Below are 17,416 nucleotides of genomic sequence, written 5' to 3' on the forward strand. Positions count from 1 at the left end.
TTGTATTTCACCTATCTCAAATTTTGATAAACCGACTTTTTTTCTTGTATTTGAAATGTATTCTCATGAATTATTGCCATAGTTGAACTTTTTCTCTTAAATTCCATGGGGCAGTTGAGTATTTTTCTGTATATTAAAAAACTTGTTTCCCTCTTAATATTGCGACCTTGTTGTCGTAAGACGCAAACCGTTTTTTTCCCCTCGTCTTACTCGGATGCATCAGTGAGTCTGCGGGTTAATCGCCAGGTGATCCGGGAGGGCTCGTCGGACGCCCTGAACAAGCTGTACGACTCCGCCGTGGACAAACTGGAGAGCGTGAGGAGCGACTACGAGGGTCTGCGGAAGATCTACGAGGACACGACGGCCGATCGCAACGCCGACCTGAGTCGCCTGGACCGCGCCGAGGAAGAGAAGCGACGCCTCCAGAAGCAGCTGGACGTGCTGATGAAGCAGAGGGACGCCGCCATCCACTACCAGCAGCAGTACTCGTCGTCCGTACGCAGGTGAGAGAGAGAGAGAGAGAGAGAAGGAACAAAAAACACAATGAGTCAAATCTCATTCGCAACTGAAAAAATAACAGACCCATGTGAGGACTGCCCAATAGTATCGATTTGTGAATGCAAGTATGAAATTGACCAAATTTGGACATAAGAGGTTTCCGCAAGACAGTGACGATACGTGACGAACTCCCGCCTAACCCAGGTTGGACCAGCAGGAGCTGTCCAAGGCGGCCGCCCAGAACGTGGAGCTGCAGCACGAGATGGAGCGGCTGCAGTCGGAGGCCACGCGCTCCAAAACGCAGCAGCTCAAAGCGGCCAAGGAGTGCGAGAAGTACAAGGAGGAGCGCGACTCGGTCACGGGCGAGTACCGCCTGATCATGAGCGAGCGCGACCAGGTGATCAAGGAGGTGGAGCGGCTTCAGACCGGGCTGGAGCTGGCGGAGGCCAAGCTGAAGAACACGTCCTCGGAGCGGCGGGTGGCCAGCGAGGAGCTGGAGGCTCTCCGCCAGGTAGGTCACGCTCGTACTTACGCGCGGCACATCTTCGAAGCCTCGCTAGGATTTTTGGAGTACAGTGGACACCCACGTTTGCGGTTCGACAACCGTGGATTCACCTATTCGCTGATTTCTTTCTTTATTGTTTTGCATTTATTACCTTTTTTTTTTTTTTTTAGGGCAAGAACCAACCCCTAAAACGCTTATTGGTGGTTTATCCCCGCTCATTTGCGATTTATTTTTATGTGTTTTTATTTTTTTTTCTCCCCCAATGTAATTATAACGGGCGTCAATTATCCGCGGATTTCCGCTATTCGCCGTCCGGCCCAGTCCCTAAATCCTGCGAACAGCAGGGGTCCACTGTACAGGGAATCCCCCATTTATGTTCTACGTCCATTATTTTGTGTAAATATACATTTACAATGTGTTTAAAAAGTATGTTTTAATAAGTTTAAATGTTTATGAAGTGTGTGGGAGGCGTAACATTTGATATATATTTGGAGTTGTGCGACTAAAGGTATTTTGTAGTTGACTATAATGTGATGAAATTTGAGTCAAAGTTGATGAATCGATGACGTCGTTGATATTTTTTTAGACTCGATTTCTTTTCAGTATAGTAGTCCCAGCGTCACGCCAAGACAAAATTGGAAAACGAACACACGTAAACACCCAAATTGAAGAAGTCAAACCTTTTTTTTTTTCTCCGTCTAAAGAAAGGTTCTGAGATTGTACTTTCCGAACTTTTCTGACCGACTTTTACCCGTAGTTGGTAAAAGTCGGTCAGGAGGAATATCAACGGGGCTACTAAAGTAAAGCGCAGCTACTCGAAAAGTCTACTTAACGACAACAAGTGGAAGCACTTTGGCAACAGTGAACAATTAAAAGAAAGAAAGAGAGAGAAAGAGGCGTTACGCTGTTTAATGCGACTCCCAGTTGATGTTTACTGTCTAACTAAAGAAAACAAAGAGAATGACACATTGTATATTACAAACAACCATGTCTCTTTTTCATTTCGGAATGTCCGCATAGCTCAGTGCTAACAAACAATGCGAAACACCATAGATGGGATAACGAATAGCATCAGTGTTGTAAAGTTTTAGGCAACCGAGATTTGAACGCAAACGGTGGAGCGAGACGCGTAGACAGACAATCTAGCAGCACTCACAGTCACACAGTATATTCTTTGTCCTCTGCGAAGAATGACTAATATTACTGTGGCTTGCTGAGGAGTTCTGACCGGTTCCATGTCGTCTGTAGAGTATGTCAGTCTTACACTGCCCTCTGGTGGCCATGGCGTACAGCAGAAGGAATAACGGCCGGTCAGGTACAACAATCCGTTGCGGATTTCTTTGTTTCCAATGAGTAGCTTCTGTGTTTGCGTCCCTATAAGGAACTGTCGTCGTCGCTGATGGAGCGCGACCGTGCGGTGTGCGAGAAGAGCGAGCTTCTGGAGAAGTACTGCCACGAGGTGAAGGACAAGGCAGAGGCGCAGAAGGTGCTGAGCCAGGCCTGCGAGGACATGGAGACGGTGCGCGAGGAGCGAGACGTGGCCCGCAAGGAGAGGACGGAGGCCATCATCCAGCGGGACCAGCTGCTGCGCGAGTATTACCAGGCCAGACAGGTACAGACGGCCGGACGGGAGATTTATTTTTTACAAATGGACGGATTGATTTATTCCCCTGACGATAATCCCTTCATCCCATCTCATATAATCGTCATAAATGTTGATTTATTTTTTTCCCTTCAGCTGCTGGCACGCTTCCACGCATTGTTTTTTTTATTATTTTTTTTTTTTTACCCTCTCCATCAGAAAATGATCAGTGCGCACAGCTTTTCTTTCTCTAGAGGCCGAATAATTAATCCAAACAATAAACAATTCAGCCACGGGCTTCATTAATGCTCTCCCTAACTCCCTGTTTATTTTCTGGATGGAGAACGAGCGCACTGAGCGATTTCTCCTTAATTGTATGATGCCTGACCCATTTTCCAACTGTGGCAAATTGTCCAAAAACATAATGAGGGAATTTGTACCGCACAGCTAACTGCTAACTGCTATCTGCTAAAATAGATTTTTTTTTCAGGATTTTGGGGTGGGCCGCGTGGCCCTGTATCCCGCTAGAGTAGATCCGCCCCTGCACTGAGCAGATGTCCATTTTCAGAACCAAAACACGAGCAAACCTGGATTATGTTGACACTTTAAAAAAAAAAAAAAAAAAAAAAATAAAAATTTAAATAAATAATAAATAAAAAAAAGCAGTTACTTAAGGGTCGTTGTTTGTTGACAAATCGGACCTAGACACGGAGCAGAAAGGCGAGCAAACTATTTTTGCTTCTGAAACGACATTATCGTGATTCTCCGTTGTGTTATGAAGAGAAATGTTATTTTGTTTGTAAATAGTTTATTTGCGTCTGTCTAGAAAAGCTTGAAATAAAACCAATTTATTTTATTATACTCGTTTATTACCCGCGACCCTAGTGACGATAAGTGGTACGGAAGATGAATGAATGAATATTACTTTATGCACTAATAACTATTACTGCTACTATACTATTATATTGAGTAGTAGATTCATAGACAATCTGTGGCTCAAAAACAAATCACAAGCCACTATTGCTCAAAAATCAGATGAAACGGTTTGGTACCATGTATTTTCCTTCTGTTTGTTTATTATCATCAAATAATTTCTGAAACAGCTGTAGCGCGCAGCTGTAACACTTGAATTTTCCTCCCGGAGATAATGAAATGATCATCATCTTACTTTAGTTGTTGTCAGGGGCGTCGCTTTTTCGACACCCGCTCTTTTCACGCTGGCCCCCACCCTTTTGTTTTTAAAGAGCCTTGCAGGCCGTGTCAAAGGTCACTTTCGTCATATGCCGTGGACCGGAGTTTGGTCGCCCCCCTTCCCTGTCGCTGCAGTATTCGTCTGTACTCAATACAAGCGGCATAAATTCCCCCGATGTTGCCGGCCAGAAACAAGACTCTGTCACTCTGGACGTGGAGCGGGCCAACAAGGAGATCGAGATGCTCCGGAAGCAATACGAGGCCGTCGGCCAGGAGCTGAAGGAGGCGCTGCAGGAGGCCGAGGTGGCCAAGTGTCGCAGGGACTGGGCCTTCCAGGAGCGGGACAAGATCGTGGGAGAGAGGGAAAGCGTTCGGTGAGGGCACCCGCGTTTTCATCTTTTTCGCCGCGCCGCGTTTTGTGCTGGCACCGAGAACAAGTTTGACGTCTCTCTTTTAGCACCTTGTGCGACAACCTGAGGCGCGAGAGGGACAGAGCCGTGAGCGATCTGGCGGAGGCGCTGAGGAATCTGGACGACACCAGGAAGCAGAAGAACGACGCCGTGCGAGAGATCAAAGAACTCAAGTGAGTCATTGGCATTTTATTTTTGCTTCGGGTTCACGGAGACCCCCCCCCCCCCCCCATGTTGTCAGCGGAACTACACTTGAGTCTCATACAGGGGATTCACTGCCACCCGGTGGAAGAATCGTGTAATATTCATTCCTTTCATTGAGGTCAATTTTTTAAAAACGTCTCATAATTTCCAAAGTGACAAATTCTTCGATTCCTTTCAAGATTGTGTCAAGTGGGATGCCTTCCTTTCCCACTCTGGAATAAGAAGAAAACAATCGCTACACGCACTGCTGAGTGCATTTGAACTCTGTTGCTAACAAAAACAGCAGCACCCGAGTTCTCAGATGAATTGGTGTCTCCCGGTTCTCCCCGTTTGGGTCCTTTTTATTTTCAATCCTGTTGACATACTTTACATTGTAATATACCAGTATCGTAAAAATCCCCAAATAATTGACACCCACCTTCGAAGGGTTTGTAATTGCCTTTAGATGCCTCAAGATGGCAGCAAAGCACTACTTTTGTCTCAATGAAGCTTCTCAACTCACTTCAAATTGTTTCTATGGCCCCAAAATGCCACCAGATCGCACCAAAGTAATACTTTTAAGTGTTGCAAAAAAAATAACAGAATGGCTTCCCCCAAAATTTGGTGAATTTGCAAATGCAAACCGCATATATGCAAGGATTCTTTTTTTTTTTTGCATGCAGGGAAAAAATGGAGGACCAATTGGAGAAGGAGGCGCGGTTCCGCCAGCTCATGGCTCACAGTTCGCACGATTCCGCCATCGACATGGACTCGGTTGAATGGGAGACGGAAGTTGTAGAGTTTGACAAGTGCTGGGTAAGTCCACTGCCTGTTTTTATCTGCAGCCAAGCACCGAGTAACACACGAGAAACGTCTTTTTTAATCATATTGCAGGACATGGATTTGAAAGCACTTGGCTTTGATATCGCAGAGGGGGTCAATGATCCTTATTTGCCAGGAGATTGCGGTGTGTTTGTCAGTAAGGTGGACAAAGGAAGTCTAGCAGAAGGACGATTAAGGTAAGCATCTGCTGTGGATCAGATGATTTATTTTTTTAACTCGCTTCACAACAAGCAGCAATTTGGCAGCTTGAACAATTTGACCCAAAAGCTGTTTATTGACACTCCCAGATGAAGTTTACTGACAAACTAAACATACAGCAAAGTGTAAATACACATTGTGTAGTAAAAACAAGTATATAGCTTTGCTTTTGATAAGTCTGTTGAGCACAATTCTAAGAAAAACAACGTAACACTCCGTAGACGGACTAAGAAATAATAGCATCTGTGTTGCCACGCTTTAAGCAACGGACATTTGAACGCAATTTAACAATACCCACATGCATCTATTCTTTATCCTCTGCAAAGAATGACTAAGATAACTACAGTTTACTGAGGATTTCTGACCGGTTTCATGTACGTAGATCCGTATTTCTGTATCACACTGGCCTCAGGTCACCAAGGTTCAAGAATTGAAGAAACAAATGTGGCAAAAACTGTTGGACTTCTTTACATTCTATTTAATCATGGTAGGAGTGTGTGTGTGTTCTTTTCCATAAAGGACAGTGTTATAGAGTACTATTTTACTTACATTTTTACATTTTTATGGGGGAGCTGCAATGCATTATTGGCATTTGCAATGTGGAAAGTTGATGTGCGAGATGAGCGTTTTGAGTTAAGACTGTGGTCTAAATTAAACTTGTATTTCAAAGCATATCTGCTTTCAAACCTACTATGTAAAAGTAAATAGTTGCCGACCAGCGTGAAAATAGAATAAGAGATTTCAGTCGCGTTCCCCCTTCCTCTTCTCTTCCGTGCAGGGTGAACGACTGGCTGCTGAAGATCAACAACGTGGACCTGACCAGCAAGGACAGGAAGCAGGCCATCAAAGCGGTGCTGAGTGGCGAGGGCGTGATCAACATGGTGGTCCGCCGCAGGAAGTCGCTTGGGGGGCGGGTCGCCACCCCTGTCCAGATTAACCTCGCCGGACACAAAGGTCCGACACTCTTTGGATCATAATCGCACAAAGTTTGGGACGTTCAGCAAATTTCGGGATGAACCTAAAATGCACTGCAGCTGCGGTGTGATTACATCATCTTCCTAAACTCGTTCTCAAAGGTCTTGAAGCCATGAGTCATGCAATAAATACAACGATGAGCTAACTAAGCACTTTAATAGGTGGAAATTAATCTGTACACAAACCTACCATCCTGGCTGCCACAATTCTTTCTGCACTGAAGCATTACAGCGATCCGTTTTTAGCAAAACAGGCTCACTGAAATGTTTCCAACCTAGCTAATTTCATTCATTATTGTCTAAAAAAATAAATAAATCCAGATTTATGATCTTGAGGCGACATAATGTCGCACAGCTCCCGCAGAGAGGGAAGTGAGAAAATATTAAATGAACCATAAATGGACATCCACCCTTAATAATTCAGTTAAAATATATTGTACATAGTTGCATAAAAATTGCACCTGAATAAACATTTGAATACAAACAGTTCTATAAGATTAAATGCGAATGAAAAATCACCCGTAAAATGAATATCCCGAACTTTTTGTGACTAGTGTAAGTGCAGAATTTGAAGCGGCTATTAAGTGACTTGTCATTGTCCTGTCAGACTGCGGCATCTGCCTGGAAAGCGGAGTGTTTGTTGCTTCGCTGGCGCCTGGCAGTCCGGCGGTCCGAGACAATGCGCTCACAGTTGGGGACAGGCTGCTCGCTGTGAGTATGGCGTGCCTCTAGCGCCCCCTGCTGCACAATACAAAAACAAATCCCTAACCCTAACTTTGGTTTTTGTTTTGCACATTTCAGATTAATGGCATCTCGCTGGATAACAAGTCGCTGCCCGAGTGCGACGCTCTGCTGAGGACGTGTCGCGAGTCGCTCTGCATCTCCCTCGCCAAGGTGACCGCTGCACACTTCCAAAAAAGAAAGCACCAGTTGATCGATTTATCGTCAAGTGACCTCCTGACCGAGTTTTGCAGTTGTTTTCAAAAGTCCACCAAAACTCAAAGGACCGAGGACAGCTCCGTCCCCCGTTTTACATGGAAAACGCTTACGAAGGTCTATCGCCGCTTTTTCAAGAATGAAATCTTTTCTCCCGATGCAATTATAATGGCCATCAATTATTCGCAGATCTTCGCTATTCGCAGTCTGACCCAGTCCACATCCGGCTCAAATAGCGGTGCTCGACTGTATATGTATATACTGTATTAATCAAGAATTAGCATACATGTGCGGCACATAAATCGTTTTTCTTTGGTTATAATGTTTCCATGATCACAAGAGTCCCAAATCAAAATCACAATCAAAATGTCATTTATCATCCTGCCATAGCAATTAGGAAATTTCACAAATGCAGAACTGCAAATAATAATTCGGGGATCTTTGTAATAATCGGGCCTTTGATGGCCCGGGCCACTCGAAATTTGTCCTGATCATCGGTACTTGTGAACCCCGCTTTAGTAATAATACAAATGTGTATTAAATATTGTATGTGTATGGGAAATAATGAGCCGTGTTTGTGGACAGTTCCTGCCTCAGAGCTGCTCCGGCCAGAGTTTATACGACGGTCTGAAGGACTCTGAGAAAGTCTCCAAAAACTGTCGCAACTCCAAGCACAGCTGTTCCACGCAGGCCGACGGCTGCGCCTGCGAGATGAGGTGCCGATTTGGCGGCGGCGGGGATGACGACGGAGCGCCCGGAGACGCCGGTCTTCATTGTCAACACGTGCCCGACGACTCCCTGCACTCCCGTAGCCCCTCGGAACCCCTGGCAGAGTTCTGCTACAGGAGGCAGGACTTCCAGCGTCTCCCCTTCACCTTCACGCCTGTGCTCCCCGACCGCGGCCCTTCTTCGAGGAAGGCCGGCGGAGGCACGTGGCCCAAAGTCATTGCGGGACCGTCTATCCCGGAGTGTGCGCGGCTTTCCATCTACAAGAGATCCAAGCAACGCAAGTCCATCTTTGACATGAATACATTCAGGAGACCGGAAGCTCCTCCAAAACTGGACTACATGTCGCTTTCTCAGCTGCCCAAAGACTCGCCGCAGAGCTCGGTGGCCGAATCCTCTCAAGGTCCGCCCGCCCCGCCGACCAGGAGCGACTCGTTCAGATTCAAACACTCGCTGCAGAACAGCTCGGCGTCAGACTCCACCATCCCGGCCTCCCCGCCCCGAGGGAGCAGTCCGGTCGTGGAAGGCGACTGCGCCAAGCAGCTCTACTACACGGCGGAAGCTTCGCATCGAGAGTCCAAGTTGCTGGCGGAGGACGACGGGAGTCAACCGCGGGAGTCGGAGAAGAGAAGGTACCGGCCCAAATCGGCACCGGCGCTGCGGCGGAACGTGACGCCGTTACACATCCCGGTTCCCATGCAGGTATGTTGAAAGTACAGTATAATACACTTTCTATTTCATGTACATTTTGGTTGTATTTTTTTACAGGGCGGGCCAAAAAAAGAGTGCCGTCCCTGGATAGACAATGTTGCAATAAGAGATGAAGTTTTCTTTGTTTTTTTTCTTGCCCGCTTCCAGGTTCATCATTTCTCAAAAGACGAGCACTCGCCCGAGCCGATGGATTTGTTGCGCTTCTCTCCGATGCGAAATAATCGCTACGGCATGCACTTTGCGCCCCCCAGCTACAGCGGCGGCGTGACACGTAAGGCGCCAAAACTACATCAGACCGGAGTGTTTTCGCTCCATATAGAAACCTTTTCAGAATGATGTCACACGTACTTCTGGGTGGCAAAAACGAATGCAGGAATAATTAACACCCCATCATAACGCATCAACAACATGCTTGCAGCATGCACACAGCCATGAACCCATGTTACATTATTCAACACAAACCGTCACATGAGGCTCCTCAATGTTATTAATTAGCATACCGTCTTAGGATAAATAACACACTCGAATGCATTATGCGTTATTTTTTTTATTTTTTTTATCGTTTCATTTCATATCAGTGGTCGTCGCTCACTTTCTGCTTCCCGGAAGTAACCAGCTGGCTATGTAAACATTATGACCGAGTCGATATGGTCAGACATTACGGTGTCCTTTCAGACTCCGCGCAGCGAGGCTTAGCTTCATGTCCAGCGAAGACGGCCGTGATGAGGAACCCGGTCTACGGCGCCTGGAGTCACGAAGTGCAGACCGGCAACTGTCCGCCAGGGCCCAGCTCCGGCGTCCACTCGCATTCACGTGCAAAGTACTGTCCCGTGGACATCTTTAAGAACACGTTTTTCCCGACAATAAATGAATGAAATCATCGCGTTTTGCCCACTCCACGTTTTAGCCCCCAGCATCACGGTCGCCACAGTGTGGACCTCAACCACCAGCTCGCTGGGGACGTTGGTGACGCCGGCCGAGCACCTCACGGCACCAATTCCCTCCCCTCCGGCTCCAGACTGGGTACGTACACCACCGTCCTGGTTTAGTTTTGACATCACAACCCGTCTCTTGCGCCCGAGTCAGCTGGGGTCGGCTCCGGCTCACCCGAGACCGTCATGGAATAGAACATTAATGGCTGGCTAGAATACTGTCAAGTCCAAATATTACATGAAAAAGTTACAAAAATGAAGTTGAAATAAAATTGTATATTTAAGAGAATAAAAATATAGAATATGACAAGAATCTAATTGGTATATTACAAGAACAAAAATTATAATTTTCTGAAAATAAACTTGGAATATGAGAAATAAAGATTTAATTCTAAGAGAATAAAGTCAGACTATCAAGGGAAAAAAGTATTTTTTTGACAATAAAATCAAAATATTCTAAGATTTGAAGCTGAAAGGTTCAACTTGAATTTCTCATTTCAGTCATTTGTGCTTTTTAGGCTCCCTGAGTGCGTTGCAGTTTAGAGCCGAGCGCATTAGGATTCCACCGACTCGGTATCCGTGCTCCGCTGGATCGGATCGAGGTACGTAGCGCATTTACAGTCAGGGCTATTAAACGCATTTTTCCACAGAAAATGACACCCTCTGATCTCCACAGTCTGGGGAGCAAATATATAAAAAAAAAAAAAAAAAGTTTGGAGTTTGACACGTGCATTCTCCACCTCAAGGCTCCCGCTCCCATTCAGAGTGCAGCTCACCGACGACGCCTCCCAGGTCCCCCGTCGGCCCGGACGCATCGTCCTTCGCCGGCAGCCAATCGTCGAGCTCCATCTCCACGCAGCTCAGGATAGCCGTCAGCCCCGCACCGGTCGGTGACGGACGGAAGGACGGGTAAGGCGGCCCCCTCGTTCGGCTCATTAAGCCGCCATCGCTCAAACTGTGACATGTCGCCGCCATTTGTTCCGTAAAGCAGGGGGGAAAAAAAGCCCGGTGTGATGGATGTGCATCTTTTCCGCTTTCCTCTCTGCTGCTCATTTACAACTATTGTCACTCCTTCCTCTCTGCTGGTCTGCGTGCTTTCAGATTTGTCAGGCATCGGCTGGCTGCTCGGCCCAAGTTCCTCTCTTTGAGATGCTTGAGGTTTGTTTCTTGTTGCTTTCATGTTTGTGAACATTAGGCGCTAATGATGATTTTTTTATTTTTTTAAAAATTTGTATTATTTTTTTTTTCTTAAACTAAAGGAACCGACTAGGAACCAAACCTCAAACACATTTTCTTACATTTGTGTATAAAATATTGGGTGCGGTTGTCTGAGTTAACCTTCACTCTACAATGCTGTAAATATTGCCTCCAACTGCCACTGGGGGCTAAAAAAAACCTAAAAACTCAACTCAACTCAACTCATACCGCAAAGGGAAAGTCTTTGCTGTTTTGAAACAATGACTTGAAACCGGTAACCGGCTCGTGTCTAGTCGTAAGTGTGACTTTCACACTTTAAACTTGCCGGGGCATTGTGAATCCTCTCCGGGTTTGCAATTTCCCCTTGCAAGCTCACAGCGCTATTTGACGCAACTGCGACAAGTCTTGCGGGAGTGGGAGACGGGTCAGAGAAGGAGATGCAGCTGCGTTGGCCACATCAAACTGATTTTCAACCGGGGAATCTGCCGGCTCCGGCTATCCTGAGTTCGATGTGATTCATTAGTCCACGTACCGCTGCACTCGCATCTTTTGAATCAAAAATGGTTTTCCAATTCAAATAGTTTTTTCTTATACTCCTAATACAAATATATAACACATATTGTGTGTCATAAACATTATCTTGGCACTTGTAGTTTGACTGATTGCATGGCTTCGACTCGCGTGTTCCCCACATTGTTCTTGTACTGAGACAGCGATGCATGTCCACTGTCCTGAGATGGGAATTATGTTGCGTTCAAAACCGCTTGCAAGTCTGAAATGTGTACATATTGGTGGTGCTTACAATGTCAGCTTTAGTGTAAACATCAGAAATATCAAATATTTTCCTTTCCACTGACTTAATCTTATTTTAATCAAAGTAGACTCCTCCTTTTCCTCCGATATGTGCAAAAAACAGGTCGGGGAGAGGAGAAGCAGCAGTATAACAGGCCAAAATCCAGATGTCAGGGGTGAGGTAGGGCCAGAGACTAGTTTCATGCTAGGTGTGGTTTAAACAAATGCGAGAGTGTAAGAATTCCCAAATTTTTCAGCTTTACTCTGTCAAACGTTGCATCCCGTTTCTCTCCCAGGCCGTATTTGGAGGAGCCGCGCAACGTGACGGTGCAGAAAGGAGCCGAGCCGCTGGGTATCTCCATCGTGAGCGGCGAGAACGGCGGCGTGTTTGTGTCCAAAGTCACGGCGGGAAGCATCGCTCACCAAGCTCATTTGGAGTACGGAGATCAGCTGTTGGAGGTAAACAGAAAAAGTCACCTCGTCGATTCGCCGGCTCGCGTGACAAATGTCGGCTGTCTCCAGTTTAACGGCATCAACCTGCGGAATGCGAACGAGCAGCAGGCCCGCTTGGTGATCGGGCAGCAGTGCGACACGGTCACCGTTTTGGCTCAGTACAACCCACACATGTTTCAGCTGGGCAATCACTCTCGATCCAGGTAACGAGTATGAGACGCCACGGTCAAAACGACATTTATTTCATTCATTCGTACTCCCCCTCCTCAGCTCTCGCATGGAGTCCAGCAGCGACCGGCCGACCCCCCGCGACAGCGGCTCCACCACCCCGGACGACGGCTCCGTGGGCGACGCCCTCAGCGAGCAGGACGAGGGCACCGTGACGCCGCCATCCAAGCAGACCGCCCCCGCCGCCAGCCCCCACAGCACCTTCAGGTACACACCGGAACACATTTAGCACTCACTGGTAGGGTTGCATTCGGGAAAAATGTCCAATGCTTTTTTGTGGGAAGTTTAAGCTGGGAATTTCAGAAATATTGCGGATGAAACAATGAAAAGGTGTCATTCCCGCCTAGGCTTCCCGTTGCCGCTTTACGTCGCACCGCGGATTCGCGACTGGTGAGGCTGAAGAGGATCCAGGCGGAGCTGGGAGTCCAGATATGCGGAGGCAACCTGTACGGTGTCTTTGTGGAGACTCTGGATGAAGATAGTCCTGCTAAAAGTGCTAATGGCCTGCTGCCCGGAGACCGGATCCTGGAGGTATCTGTCCATCGGCGTTTCCTACAGTGAGACCTTGACTTACGGGCGCCCTAACTTGCAGGTTTTCAAGTTCTGGCTCAGTCGTTTTTGCTTTGTGTTGAGTCAGAAGAAAGTTGGTGCTGAGAAGAAGCGGATAATGTCAATCAATCAATCAATCAATCAATCAATCAATCACTCGCTGAGCATGCAACATGTGCTTGCTTCAAAGTTTACTGTCAGACTAAATGGAAAACAAAGGTGCAACATTGTGTATTTAACCAAATTGTCTTATGAAAGTCTGCTGCCTTAAGACTAGCACGCAGTCCAAAACACCATAAACCAGTGAACGTAACTAGCATTGATATTGGATATTAGAACACGAACCATGCAGCAATACATGCAGAGCGTATAACAATACTCACAAACATGCATTCTTTCTGCTCTGAGAAAACAAGTCATATTACTGCAGCTTAGTTGTCGTGTTTCATCATCAAATCTGTGCATTTGATGTATATATTATTCCAACACAATGTCCATTTGAATTTAAGCAAAACGTTGCAAAAACAGTTTAACTCTTACATTCTAGTTTTCACTGGATATTTGATACAGTACAATACAATGCTACGCTACACGCTACTAATGGAGTGCTATTTTTCACTACAGTTCGCTATTAGCAAAAAGAAAAGGAAAAAAATGTGCTCACGGATTGAATTAAACTTCTAAGCTGAGGTACCGACGTACTTTAATGGCATTTTGAAGTTCAATTTGAGAAGAAAAGTCATGTAATTCATGTATTTTAGTATGCCTTTGTATTGCACTTGCGTTTATGGAAAACGATTGACTCCACATTGACGCACTTCTCTGGTATTTGGCCAAAAAGGAGTCAACAGTTTTGTTTTCCCGACAGTACAACGGCGTCAGCATGAAGAACAAAACCAAAGAGGAGGCTTACCTGGAATTGTTAAAGCCCGCCGAAACGGTCACGTTCAAGGTACAAAACTGCCTGGACGAACTGGCCGCCGTCAAAGAGACACCCGGAGACGGAGTTTTCATCAGGTATACAAAATCACAATGAGTCTTTTTACACATGAACCTGCACGACCCCCACTGCGTTCTGAATAAACATGACTAACACGGAAGGTACAAGCGATCACCTCCTGTGCAGCACAGTGTGTGAGGTGTCCGTCGAAAGAAAACATGTTACACGGAAGCGCAGACAGTTGCGAGTTTGGACTCACGGTTTCAAATGCGCGCCGCCAGATCGCTGTACGAGAGGGTGGCCGACACGGAGCAAGAGCTGAGCTTCAAGAAGGACGACATCCTGTACGTGGAGGATACGCTGCCCAACGGCAACTTCGGCTACTGGATGGCGTGGCACCTTGACGAGAAGGGGCAGAAGTTGGAGAACGGGCAGATTCCCAGCAGATTCATGTAAGTCATGCGACGGACCCCTTCTCGTCTTAAGGAACATGTCGTGAATCTACTCGCTCGTCTCCCAAGGATGGACCAGGAGTTCTACAGGAGACACGGCATGAGCGACATGAAAGACGACGGCGGCGGGGGCAAAACTTTGTCGGCCGCCGCCCGGCGGTCCTTCTTCCGCCGGAGGCTGAAGCACAAGCACAACGGATCCAAGGACGGGAAGGACCTCATGGCGTCTGAAGCCATGATGTCTGAATACTTGCCCATCACAGAAGGTGAGATGGAAACGTTTGTCGGCGTCGCAGATGTAACAGCCAATCAAAAATGCACCCGGATTTACACAACAACAAAAAGTTAGTTTTAAGCGTCAGCGAGACCCAGCTGACTCTCTGTAACAAGACAATACAGTATGTCAATATCGTGTTATGCAACGAAACCTAAAACTAGCTAGCACTGGCATCGAGCGGAATCCTGGCATCTCCAAAAGGTTTTGGACTTCTCAGGAAACCGCAAGACCGGCATATTGGGTTATCCGTTGACATTGCATCATCAAAGAGAGCATTTTCAACACTTTAGATTGAGCAATAATTTGTAAAAATAAGAGATTTGTGGAAAAAATGTGAATTTGACCAAATGTGGCCGTAGGACGTTTCGGCCCGACACCAGCGAATTGCGAAAGTTTGGGAAGTCTCAGTTGACAAAATGCACACGTGCAGTCAGTGAATGGGCCGATTGAGCATTGCCAACAAACTCTCAAAATATTCTCCCTCTTCAAAATGTCCTCTCTGTGGCCATATCTTTCTTCTTTGACAAACACACCGTGGGTTTGTGGTTCGTCGGGGTACAGTACGGTATGTTGTCTGTGGAGCATCAAAACCCGATACAGGCTCAGTCGCAGTTTTTCTGTTGTAGGACGTGGATGTGCGGCGCTTAGTGTGGGCGCGGAGATGCCCCAAGAAGGAGCGGTCTCTCTCTTTTGGCTACTGTAATTGGTCTATTTTTCAAGGTGTCGCAATACACGGCAACAAATCGTCTTCTCGCTCGCTCAGATGGCGTGAGCCTCATGTACCAGCGGGTCCAGAAGGTGGAGTGCTCGGCCCCCAGACCGGTGCTGATCCTGGGGCCGCTAGCCGAGGCCAGTAAGGACATGCTGGTCAACGAGGCGCCCGCCAAGTTTAGTCGCTGTCTGCCGGGTAAGATGAGCTCCCCCCCGCCGAAGGAAAAAGTACGCGAGTCAGTCAGTCAATCGATGCCACGCGTTTCCCCCCGTAGAGGTCATGAAAGCGTCCCAGCAGGCCATCGAGCGAGGCGTGAAGGACTGCGTGTTCATCGACTACAAGCGACGCAGCGGCCATTTCGACGTCACCACCGTGGCCTCCATCAAGGAGATCACGGAGAAGGTAGACTTTGTCGCTCCCTCCGTACGTCGTCCGACACGCCTCAATACTCTGCGTCGGGAAGATAGTATTCACAGTGCTTCGCTTTTGCCGCATTTTCTGAGGTTGCAGCCTTCTTGCGAAATGGATTCAATTCATTTGTTCCCCTTTAAAATTCAAACAATCTGTAAAAGTGAAGCCCTGTAAATACAGTATTATTTGCAGTGCTTCATTTTTACTGTCATTTATGTTACGGCCAAATTGCAAAATGCAATAGATTCATTTTTTCCCCCCCTCGAAATTCTACGCACTGCACCCAAAAAGTACTTTGGGAATTCTTTGCTAATTTATCAAAAATAAACCAACTAAGAACCCAAATGCACATACTGTATGTATGCAGTACAACTGCATCTGTTAACTTTAATAATCGATTAATGGAGTCCGAAATTTTTTTTTAATTTACATCCCCATATTAAAAAAAAAAAAAAAAAACAATTTTAAATGACAGTGCAGAAAAGTCACGAACATGAAGTGATGACGATTCAGTAACTTGTTTGGTCTGTAACAAGTCAGAAATGAGGCAAATATGTTGATCATTGTTTCCCAAAGTAAAAGCCGATGTTTGCAAATGTCGTATTTTGTGCAAATCACTCGCTTTTCATGTAAGGTTACAGAAATCAGAGAATATTTGCGGTTAAGAGGCTGAAATTCCGAGGATTTGGGCAATTTTAAGTTGAAACAATGTTGCGAAACGATTAGAACAATGTTTGTTGATTGTGATAAGGAATTAGTTGTCGATCAATCAAGTACGCTAAATACATTCAATTTTGAGGAAAATAGAACTATGGGGCTGTAATAACATAAGAAAAATGTTGACGAAGTGAAGCGCTGTGAATACAGCGTACATCCTATTGATTGGTTTTGCTGCGTTTGCGCGTTCCGCCACCCGCGGTCCATTGTCGCGCGCTGTGGCCGCGTTCTCCCGCAGGACTCGAAGCACTGCTTGCTCGACATCGCCGCGCACGCCATCGAACGCCTGCACAGCGTCCACATCTACCCGATCGTCATATTCATTCGCTACAAAAACGCCAAGCAGATCAAGTGAGTAACTTCATCCCCGTTTGTAGCTTTTATTGTGTTTGCATTTCTTTTCGATTGATCGCACGGCGTCGCCGACGACAAGAAATACTGTCGACTACGAACCCGAGCCTCCGCCGTCTCGGGCCACCCGCCGCTTTATTATTTATGACAGTCAACCATCGTGTTTTTGTCGTCGTCGTGTATGTTGGGCAAAAGCGGACGACGTTGACCGCTTGTGCGTCCTCCTCAGAGAGCAGAAGGATCCGATGTACCTGCGGGATAAACTCTCCCAGAAGCTCTCCAAGGAGCACTTTGAGGCAGCCCAGAAGACGGAGCAGGACTACAGCCGCTTCTTCACAGGTCAGCCCAAAAAAAAAAAAAAACCACAACATTTTAAAAAGAAACGGTCTTCTGTCAGCACTCTGAGGTTTTGCACAGTCCAAACAAAGCAGATCTATCTACATTGTGACCTTAGGAGAGAAATGCTTTGTTTGTACGAGGACATTTAAAGCGTGCATTTTTAAACATATTTTTCTTACAGCGGTACCTGTCGCTTTTATTTCTTAAATTTGTATTTTTTTTTGCTTTTGTATTGCGAGCAAAAATTGGACTTACAGGTGAGCTTTAGACACGCCGCCACTAGATGGCGACAGAAATCGTCGTGCGGCC

The 17,416-nt window shown here is 46.5% G+C and overlaps 1 protein-coding gene across 5 annotated transcripts in view; it reads left to right on the forward strand.

Annotated features, from left to right (window-relative positions):
- Positions 1 to 17,416, forward strand: part of LOC133417561 (disks large homolog 5-like) — a 31,526-nt gene that overhangs the window by 11,426 nt on the left and 2,684 nt on the right. For 3 of the 5 annotated variants that reach the window (XM_061705344.1, XM_061705347.1, XM_061705348.1), the window contains exons 6-33: positions 247 to 503; positions 703 to 1,009; positions 2,385 to 2,615; positions 3,966 to 4,150; positions 4,234 to 4,359; positions 5,053 to 5,185; positions 5,264 to 5,388; positions 6,189 to 6,364; positions 6,992 to 7,095; positions 7,186 to 7,278; positions 7,906 to 8,748; positions 8,905 to 9,028; positions 9,433 to 9,577; positions 9,665 to 9,780; positions 10,208 to 10,291; positions 10,436 to 10,598; positions 10,791 to 10,847; positions 11,975 to 12,137; positions 12,201 to 12,334; positions 12,402 to 12,566; positions 12,707 to 12,890; positions 13,777 to 13,925; positions 14,130 to 14,300; positions 14,370 to 14,566; positions 15,341 to 15,484; positions 15,564 to 15,691; positions 16,656 to 16,768; positions 16,998 to 17,107. In XM_061705344.1, the coding sequence (XP_061561328.1) occupies positions 247 to 503; positions 703 to 1,009; positions 2,385 to 2,615; positions 3,966 to 4,150; positions 4,234 to 4,359; positions 5,053 to 5,185; positions 5,264 to 5,388; positions 6,189 to 6,364; positions 6,992 to 7,095; positions 7,186 to 7,278; positions 7,906 to 8,748; positions 8,905 to 9,028; positions 9,433 to 9,577; positions 9,665 to 9,780; positions 10,208 to 10,291; positions 10,436 to 10,598; positions 10,791 to 10,847; positions 11,975 to 12,137; positions 12,201 to 12,334; positions 12,402 to 12,566; positions 12,707 to 12,890; positions 13,777 to 13,925; positions 14,130 to 14,300; positions 14,370 to 14,566; positions 15,341 to 15,484; positions 15,564 to 15,691; positions 16,656 to 16,768; positions 16,998 to 17,107 (4,927 nt within the window). Of the gene's footprint in view, positions 1 to 223; positions 504 to 702; positions 1,010 to 2,384; positions 2,616 to 3,965; positions 4,151 to 4,233; positions 4,360 to 5,052; positions 5,186 to 5,263; positions 5,389 to 6,188; positions 6,365 to 6,991; positions 7,096 to 7,185; positions 7,279 to 7,905; positions 8,749 to 8,904; positions 9,029 to 9,432; positions 9,578 to 9,664; positions 9,781 to 10,207; positions 10,292 to 10,435; positions 10,599 to 10,790; positions 10,848 to 11,974; positions 12,138 to 12,200; positions 12,335 to 12,401; positions 12,567 to 12,706; positions 12,891 to 13,776; positions 13,926 to 14,129; positions 14,301 to 14,369; positions 14,567 to 15,340; positions 15,485 to 15,563; positions 15,692 to 16,655; positions 16,769 to 16,997; positions 17,108 to 17,416 lie in introns of all 5 variants that reach the window. The other 2 variants (XM_061705346.1, XM_061705345.1) reach the window with 2 other exon arrangements.

The sequence above is a fragment of the Phycodurus eques genome, chromosome 19 (genome assembly GCF_024500275.1).
Source record: "Phycodurus eques isolate BA_2022a chromosome 19, UOR_Pequ_1.1, whole genome shotgun sequence".
Lineage (NCBI taxonomy): Eukaryota > Metazoa > Chordata > Actinopteri > Syngnathiformes > Syngnathidae > Phycodurus > Phycodurus eques.